The sequence below is a fragment of the Babylonia areolata genome, chromosome 16, assembly GCF_041734735.1.
Source record: "Babylonia areolata isolate BAREFJ2019XMU chromosome 16, ASM4173473v1, whole genome shotgun sequence".
Lineage (NCBI taxonomy): Eukaryota > Metazoa > Mollusca > Gastropoda > Neogastropoda > Buccinidae > Babylonia > Babylonia areolata.
In genome coordinates this window covers 1,177,501-1,187,500 of record NC_134891.1, presented here as the reverse complement: position 1 = coordinate 1,187,500, position 10,000 = coordinate 1,177,501, and the positions used below count along the sequence as shown (strand labels likewise).

Here is a 10,000-nt window from a genome sequence, read left to right as displayed (position 1 = left end):
ACCATTGACTAATCATGAAGACAGTGTGTTTGACAGGTAACATGACTGTCCATTGACTAATCATGAAGACAGTGTGTATGACAGGTAACATGACTGCACCATTGACTAATCATGAAGACAGTGTGTATGACAGGTAACATGACTGCACCATTGACTAATCATGAAGACAGTGTGTTTGACAGGCAACATGACTGCACCATTGACTAATCATGAAGACAGTGTGTTTGACAGGCAACATGACTGCACCATTGACTAATCATGAAGACTGTGTATGGAAGGCAGCATGACTGCACCATTGACTAATCATGAAGACAGTGTGTATGACAGGCAACATGACTGCACCATTGACTAATCATGAAGACAGTGTGTTTGACAGGTAACATGACTGCACCATTGACTAATCATGAAGACAGTGTGTATGACAGGTAACATGACTGTCCATTGACTAATCATGAAGACAGTGTGTATGGAAGGCAGCATGACTGCACCATTGACTAATCATGAAGACAGTGTGTATGACAGGTAACATGACTGTCCATTGACTAATCATGAAGACAGTGTGTATGACAGGCAACATGACTGCACCATTGACTAATCATGAAGACAGTGTGTATGGAAGGCAGCATGACTGCACCATTGACTAATCATGAAGACAGTGTGTATGGAAGGCAGCATGACTGCACCATTGACTAATCATGAAGACAGTGTGTTTGACAGGTAACATGACTGTCCATTGACTAATCATGAAGACAGTGTGTATGACAGGTAACATGACTGCACCATTGACTAATCATGAAGACAGTGTGTATGACAGGCAGCATGACTGCACCATTGACTAATCATGAAGACAGTGTGTATGACAGGCAGCATGACTGCACCATTGACTAATCATGAAGACAGTGTGTATGACAGGTAACATGACTGCACCATTGACTAATCATGAAGACAGTGTGTATGACAGGCAACATGACTGCACCATTGACTAATCATGAAGACAGTGTGTATGGAAGGCAACATGACTGTCCATTGACTAATCATGAAGACATTGTGTATGGAAGGCAGCATGACTGCACCATTGACTAATCATGAAGACAGTGTGTATGACAGGTAACATGACTGTCCATTGACTAATCATGAAGACAGTGTGTATGATAGGTAACATGACTGCACCATTAACTAACTCACACCCTTGCTGTTCCCAGGCCAGGGCTCTGACAGCAAACAGCGGTTTGGGGCGTCGTGCGGAGAGGATTGGTGAACCACAGTGACGCTCCTTTCCACCTGTCGTCCACCCCAGTGCACCGCCCCACCCCCACACAAGACACCGTGGAAGGAACGTCTACAGTCAATCCAAGTACAACGCTAACACATAATGAACCGTCCACGTTTTAGCACACTACACTAAGGTCTACAGTCAATCCAAGTACAGCGCTAACACACATTGAACTGTCCACGTTTTAGCACACTACACTAAGGTCTACAGTCAATCCAAGTACAGCGCTAACACACATTGAACTGTCCACGTTTTAGCACACTACACTAAGGTCTACAGTCAATCCAAGTACAGCGCTAACACATAATAAACTGTCCACGTTTTAGCACACTACACTAAGGTCTACAGTCAATCCAAGTACAGCGCTAACACATAATGAACTGTCCACATTTTAGCACACTACACTAAGGTCTACAGTCGATCTAAGTACAACGCCAACACACAATGAACCGTCCACGTTATAACATGCTACACTGAAGTCTGCAGTCAGGAAGCTTTGTGTGTTATCTGTGTGCTGGTCACAAGGTGACTGACGTAACGAGGAGTGGACGTGTCCTGCTCCCAGAATAACAGGCACAATCTTTTTCTTTTTGTTTTTTATCTGGGGCAAGGAGCTGTCCAAAGTGTCGTGCAGTCACGTCTAAAGTGTGCCTGCTACCATCTGCTGTATGAATGATACTTCGCGTCAGACCAACCAGGACAGCACAAGAGGTGTCCGTTGTCCCGACTATCGGGGCGAGAATTGTTATTATAGTGGAGAGTGTCTTGCCCACCTTCCACGCCCCGACTCTCCCTGCCAAGAGGGTTTCAGGGCAGTCGGCGTGGGGGTATCTGCTGCATTGCCTGTAGGCGGTGAGGACAGTCAGTAGTCCAGTGTCTACATGCAGTCGCCGTTCACCGTGTACACGTTAACACACATGCAGCTGGTTTCAGTGAGTTCTCTGTGAGCACGCTGTGTCCATGTCGGAGGATGACCCCATAACGCATGTGACTGTCTCCGTTCTGTTGCCAGGGCTACGAGTCGGCAAGCATGTTGCGTTATCATTGTTCAGAAGCGGCCACTCGACAAGAACCACAACTGACTGATTGAATGGTTCCACACAACACAACACACACACACACACACACACACACACAGTGCTAACGTAGGAGACCGATGGTGTGGGGACGATGGCACAGACCAACACACTCAGCACTGTGCAGTGAACGTGAAATCCCTGAGTATCACGTGCACGGTGGGGGCATGGTGCGGATGACACGTTTACTGTCACTGGCACACTTTGGCAGCGACTGCGCTGCGGAGAGTTGTGAAACCACTACAATCTTCCGTGTTGTGTTTATGAAAAGTTGTGCAATAATTATGGCATTGCAGGAAGGAAAGCTGTTGAAACAGATTCCACTGACCTGCTTTACGGTGATCAGATAAAACAGTTGTGTATCGTTGATACTCAGTTCATGTCTTTGAAGAAGCGCTGAAACAGACTTCAGTGAGTCGTTGATGTTGATGGAGAAGTGGTGAAACGGATTTCAGCGATTCATCGCAGCGATTCATTGCTGTTTATGAAGTGGTGAAACAGATTTCAGCATTCAGATTTCAGTGATTCATCGCAGCGATTCATTGCTGTTTATGAAGTGGTGAAACAGATTTCAGCATTCAGATTTCAGTGATTCATCGCAGCGATTCATTGCTGTTTATGAAGTGGTGAAACAGATTTCAGCATTCAGATTTCAGCGATTCAATAGTGAAACAGATTTCAGCGAGTCATTGATGTTTATAAAGTGGTAAAACAGATTCCAGCGAGTCGTTGATGTTTATGAAGTGGTGCATCAGACTTCAGTGAGTCTTTCATATTCGTGAAGTGGTGTAATAGACTTCAGTTAGTCATTTGTGTTTATGAAGAAGTGGTGTGACAAGACTTCAGTTGGTCATTTGTGTTTATGAAGAAGTGGTGTGACAAGACTTCAGTTGGTCATTTGTGTTTATGAAGAAGTGGTGTGACAAGACTTCAGTTAGTCATTTGTGTTTATGAAGAAGTGGTGTGACAAGACTTCAGTTAGTCATTTGTGTTTATGAAGTGATGAAACAGACCAATGTGTCATTGACGTTTATGAAGTGATGAAACAGACCAGTGCGTCATTGACGTTTATGAAGTGATGAAACAGACCAGTGCGTCATTGACGTTTATGAAGAGGTGAAACAGACCAGTGCGTCATTGACGTTTATGAAGTGATGAAACAGACCAGTGCGTCATTGACGTTTATGAAGTGGTGAAACAGACCAGTGCGTCATTGACGTTTATGAAGTGATGAAACAGACCAGTGCGTCATTGACGTTTATGAAGTGATGAAACAGACCAGTGCGTCATTGACGTTTATGAAGTGGTGAAACAGACCAGTGCGTCATTGACGTTTATGAAGTGGTGAAACAGACCAATGTGTCATTGACGTTTATGAAGTGATGAAACAGACCAGTGCGTCATTGACGTTTATGAAGTGGTGAAACAGACCAGTGCGTCATTGACGTTTATGAAGTGATGAAACAGACCAGTGCGTCATTGACGTTTATGAAGTGATGAAACAGACCAGTGCGTCATTGACGTTTATGAAGTGGTGAAACAGACCAGTGCGTCATTGACGTTTATGAAGTGGTGAAACAGACCAATGTGTCATTGACGTTTATGAAGTGATGAAACAGACCAGTGCGTCATTGACGTTTATGAAGTGGTGAAACAGACCAGTGCGTCATTGACATTTATGAAGAGGTGAAACAGACCAATGTGTCATTGACGTTTATGAAGTGATGAAACAGACCAGTGCGTCATTGACGTTTATGAAGTGGTGAAACAGACCAGTGCGTCATTGACATTTATGAAGTGATGAAACAGACCAGTGCGTCATTGACGTTTATGAAGTGGTGAAACAGACCAGTGCGTCATTGACGTTTATGAAGTGATGAAACAGACCAGTGCGTCATTGACGTTTATGAAGTGGTGAAACAGACCAGTGCGTCATTGACGTTTATGAAGTGGTGAAACAGACCAGTGCGTCATTGACGTTTATGAAGTGGTGAAACAGACCAATGCGTCATTGACGTTTATGAAGTGATGAAACAGACCAGTGCGTCATTGACGTTTATGAAGTGATGAAACAGACCAGTGCGTCATTGACGTTTATGAAGTGGTGAAACAGACCAGTGCGTCATTGTTTATGAAGTGGTGAAACAGACCAGTGCGTCATTGACGTTTATGAAGTGGTGAAACAGACCAGTGCGTCATTGACGTTTATGAAGTGGTGAAACAGACCAGTGCGTCATTGACGTTTATGAAGTGGTGAAACAGACCAGTGCGTCATTGACGTTTATGAAGTGGTGAAACAGACCAGTGCGTCATTGTTTATGAAGTGGTGAAACAGACCAGTGCGTCATTGACGTTTATGAAGTGGTGAAACAGACCAGTGCGTCATTGTTTATGAAGTGGTGAAACAGACTTCAGCAAGTCGTTGATGTTTATGAAGTGGTGAAACAGACTTCAGCAAGTCGTTGATGTTTATGAAGTGGTGAAACAGACTTCAGTGAGTCGTTAATGTTCTTGTAGGATTGTTGAAACACCACTACGCCATTCCACATTTTGGAAGGGACATTGTGGAAAAAGACCACAGTATGTTGCTGGGTTTCTTGAAGAAAGAGCTGTTGGGGTTGACTCAGTGCTGTGTTTTTCTGCTGTGTTTTTCTCTTTCCAGTGTGTTGGGGTTGACTCAGTGCTGTGTTTTTCTCTTTCCAGTGTGTTGGGGTTGACTCAGTGCTGTGTTTTTCTCTTTCCAGTGTGTTGGGGTTGACTCAGTGCTGTGTTTTTCTCTTTGCAGTGTGTTGGGGTTGACTCAGTGGTGTGTTTTTCTCTTTCCAGTGTGTTGGGGTTGACTCAGTGCTGTGTTTTTTCTCTTTGCAGTGTGTTGTGGTTGACTGAGTGCTGTGTTTTTCTCTTTCCAGTGTGTTGGGGTTGACTCAGTGCTGTGTTTTTCTCTTTGCAGTGTGTTGGGGTTGACTCAGTGCTGTGTTTTTCTCTTTGCAGTGTGTTGGGGATGACTCAGTGCTGTGTTTTTCTCTTTCCAGTGTGTTGGGGTTGACTCAGTGCTGTGTTTTTCTCTTTCCAGTGTGTTGGGGTTGACTCAGTGCTGTGTTTTTCTCTTTGCAGTGTGTTGGGGTTGACTCAGTGCTGTGTTTTTCTCTTTCCAGTGTGTTGGGGTTGACTCAGTGCTGTGTTTTTCTCTTTCCTGTGTGTTGGGGTTGACTCAGTGCTGTGTTTTTCTCTTCCCTGTGTGTTGGGGTTGACTCAGTGCTGTGTTTTTCTCTTTCTGGTGTGTTGGGGTTGACTCAGTGCTGTGTTTTTCTCTTTCCAGTGTGTTGGGGTTGACTCAGTGCTGTGTTTTTCTCTTCCCTGTGTGTTGGGGTTGACTCAGTGCTGTGTTTTTCTCTTTCTGGTGTGTTGGGGTTGACTCAGTGCTGTGTTTTTCTCTTTCTGGTGTGTTGGGGTTGACTCAGTGCTGTGTTTTTCTCTTTCCGGTGTGTTGGGGTTGACTCAGTGCTGTGTTTTTCTCTTTCTGGTGTGTTGGGGTTGACTCAGTGCTGTGTTTTTCTCTTCCCTGTGTGTTGGGGTTGACTCAGTGCTGTGTTTTTCTCTTTCCTGTGTGTTGGGGTTGACTCAGTGCTGTGTTTTTCTCTTTGCAGTGTGTTGGGGTTGACTCAGTGCTGTGTTTTTCTCTTTCCTGTGTGTTGGGGTTGACTCAGTGCTGTGTCTTTCTCTTTCTGGTGTGTTGGGGTTGACTCAGTGCTGTGTTTTTCTCTTTCCAGTGTGTTGGGGTTGACTCAGTGCTGTGTCTTTCTCTTTCCAGTGTGTTGGGGTTGACTCAGTGCTGTGTTTTTCTCTTTCCAGTGTGTTGGGGTTGACTCAGTGCTGTGTTTTTCTCTTTCCAGTGTGTTGGGGTTGACTCAGTGCTGTGTCTTTCTCTTTCCTGTGTGTTGGGGTTGACTCAGTGCTGTGTCTTTCTCTTTCCTGTGTGTTGGGGTTGACTCAGTGCTGTGTTTTTCTCTTTCCGGTGTGTTGGGGTTGACTCAGTGCTGTGTTTTTCTCTTTCCAGTGTGTTGTTTGAAGAACTGTTGAACGGTTGAACGTGAGTGGAGTGACCGGCGCCCTACACACAGAAACGGGTCAGTACACATGTCCAGTGTGTGGCCGGGGACTGGTGACGGGTATTGTGCAGACAGAATAGCCGTGACGTGAGCAGCGAAGTGGAGTCTAGCCCAGGGTGTAGAAACGACCTTTTCTTTCGCTTCACTGCCAGGTCCCTGAGGTCCTCGTCAGCACTCCGGGCAGTGGTGACCTCACTGTGCTGCCGTCATAGAAATGTTGGCCAGGGAATATTACCCCCAGTTATAAAAAGATATTTAAAAATTGAATTTGATCCTTGTTGTACATCAAAAATAAAGCAGTGGTTGACCTGTCACTGTGTTAAGCAAAATAAAACAAATCAAAAGTAAAAAATTGAATTTGATCCCATCTGTATATCGAAAGTAAAGTAGTGTGAAACCCAACTAAACCTGGCTACATTTTAGTCCTCAAACGTCCAGGCAGCTGGCGAAAAAGATGGTTCCGTTCACGTTTCCCGTATAGAATCCGACAGAACTGTAGAGACCAGCGACGGGCAGTTGCAGCAGCAGCAGACAGCGCAGGTGACTGCAGACAGCAGAGCACGTGACGAACTCGCCAGCCTGCCCCCCCCCCCACTTCCCCCCCTCCCCCTCCCCCTCCACCTCCCCCTCCCCGGCCACAGCCACTCCCGACATGAACTTCGCAGACCAAAACACGGGACAACTCTCTTCATCGTCTGCCACCACCGGGCTGGTTTTTTCCAAGTGCTGCAACAAAAACACCACCTCCGGCCTGAAGAAGATCTTCTTCGGCCGCTTCCCGGACGACTACGAGGAGCAGCTGTACCAGGAGTACATGTGGAAGCAGAAGATGAAGATCATCCCGTCTTTCGTGCTGATCATGTTCATCTACCTGCTGGGACGCCTGGGCCTGGACATGGCCATCTTCGACTCTGTGGTGCAACTGACGAGGATGGCCACCCACATCTTCTTCATCCTGACGTCCGTGGCGGTGCTGTGCCTGCTGATCTGCCGGCCCGACATGAGGAAGTGGGTGGCCAGCCTGTGCGTGGTGGTGCTATGGGGCCTGGTCATGGCGTCCCTGCTGGTGGACGTCGCCGTGCAGTCACAACTCAAGTCTGCTAGCAGCCTGGTGGGATGGGTGCAGGTTGGTCCTACTGCCATCTCCACTCTCCTCGACTTTAAAATTTTTTATTTATTTTTTATTTACTATCTTATTTTGTTTTGTTTCACTTTATTTTATTATGTTCTATTTTTCAGTCCTTTTCAATTGTCTCAGTGAAAAGCAGATATTACTTTATGTTATTCTATTTTTCAGTCCTTTTCTATTGTCTCTGTGAAAAGCAGATATTACTTTATATTATTCTATTTTCAGTCCTTTTCTATTGCCCCTGTCTGTGAAAAGCAGATATTACTTTATATTATTCTATTTTTCAGTCCTTTTCTATTGCCCCTGTCTGTGAAAAGCAGATATTACTTTATATTATTCTATTTTTCAGTCCTTTTCTATTGTCTCTGTGAAAAGCAAATATTACTTTATATTATTCTATTTTTCAGTCCTTTTCTATTGTCTGTGAAAAGCAAATATTACTTTATATTACTTTATTTTTCAGTCCTTTTCTATTGTCTCTGTGAAAAGCAAATATTACTTTATATTATTCTATTTTTCAGTCCTTTTCTATTGTCTGTGAAAAGCAAATATTACTTTATATTATTCTATTTTTCAGTCCTTTTCTATTGTCTCTGTGAAAAGCAGATATTACTTTATATTATTCTATTTTTCAGTCCTTTTCTATTGCCTCTGTCTGTGAAAAGCAAATATTACTTTATGTTATTCTATTTTTCAGTCCTTTTTTTTTATTGTCTCTGTGAAAAGCAAATATTATGAACCCCCCCCCCCCCCCCCCTCCCCAAAATCTTGACTATCTGATTCGTACATTGTTATGAAAATCAGTCCCACGTACTGATCACATTAATTTCTCCTCACCTCTGCACTCTACATTGGCTCCCCACTGAAGCGAGAATTAAATACAAAGTTGTGTGTCTCTGCTATTCTGCTTTCCACTCCACAGGACCTACTTATCTTTCTGATCTTATCAGTGTTTACACTCCCACAAGAAATATCCGCTCTTCCTCTGACGGTTACCTTTTGAAATTTCCTCGCGTCAATACAAGAACCTATGGTGAACGTTCTTTCTTCTTTGCTGCTCCTCACATCTGGAACAACCTTCCTTATCATATCCGTGCATCGGATTCTATTTCTGCTTTTCGCTCATCACTAAAGACTCATCTTTTTAAAACCTATCTTATATCTAAGTACTCTCAGCTTCCTTTTCTCCAATACCACCCATGTCAGCTCACTTTGGATGTAGAGTGGGAAAGGGAGAGTGTGAGTGGGGGGAGGGTTTTTTGAGAAAGAGTGGCCATGAATGTTTTATGTTACTTGTGATATTTTTCTTTCATGTAAAGCGCCCTGAGCTCTTAGTGAGAAAGGGCGCTATATAAATATACAGTATTCTTCTTCTTCTTCTTCTTCTTCTTCTTCTTCTTATTGCATATTCAATATTTGTTACCACTTGTCTATTTTACATTCTACTGAACGATATATTGATTCCTCCACACACACCCCCCTCCTCCTCTTCTTCTTCCTCCTCCTCCTCTTCCTCCTTCTTCTTCTTCTTGTCGTCACCACCACCACAACCACCATCATTATATTTTGATGATCACCATAGTGAACACCATCGTCATCGCTGTCAGCATCATAATCCAATTATCCATCCTTGTCATCGTCGCCATCATCATTCCTGACATAGTCATCGTCATGAGTATCACCATCATCAGCAAGGTCATGATAATAATGATGACGATAATGTAAAATAACAATATGGTCACGATAATTATGATGGTTATCAAGAACAATAATTCCATGATGATAATGATGATGATAGTGGTAATGATGATAAGCACCAACAAGGTCATGATGATGATGAGGGCGGAGTTCAAGGTCATGATGATAATGATAATCATGTCAAAATTGATCGACAACAATATGGTCATGTTGATTTCGATGATGATGATGATGACTATAACGATGATCAACAACAAGGTTATGATAATGATGATGATGATGATGATGATAATGTTGGTCAACAACTACAAAAAAAGGTTCTAATAATGATGATTAGCAATGCCTTGATAATAATGATGATCATGACGACGATGATGCTGATCAACAATAACAGCAACAAAAGCGTAAAAGGTCATGATGGTAGTAATGACAGTCATCAACCAAGAGGGTCATGTTGACAATCATGATGATGATCAACAACAACAGTAAGTGGGGTGATGGCCTGGAGGTAACGCGTCCGCCTAGGAAGCGAGAGAAACTGAGCGCGCTGGTTCGAATCACGGCTCAGCCGCCGATATTTTCTCCCCCTCTGCTAGACCTTGAGTGGTTGTCTGGACGCTAGTCATTCGGATGAGACGATAAACCGAGGTCCCGCGTGCAGCATGCACTTAGCGCACGTAAAAGAACCCACGGCAACAAAAGGGTTGTTCCTGGC

The 10,000-nt window shown here is 43.9% G+C and overlaps 1 protein-coding gene across 1 annotated transcript in view; it reads left to right on the top strand.

Moving 5' to 3' along the window:
* Positions 1 to 7,110: 7,110 nt before the first annotated feature.
* Positions 7,111 to 10,000, top strand: part of LOC143290718 (adenylate cyclase type 3-like) — a 39,099-nt gene continuing 36,209 nt past the window's right edge. Inside the window, exon 1 of the mRNA XM_076600234.1 lies at positions 7,111 to 7,584. Within this exon, the coding sequence (XP_076456349.1) occupies positions 7,111 to 7,584 (474 nt within the window). The remainder of the gene's footprint in view (positions 7,585 to 10,000) is intronic.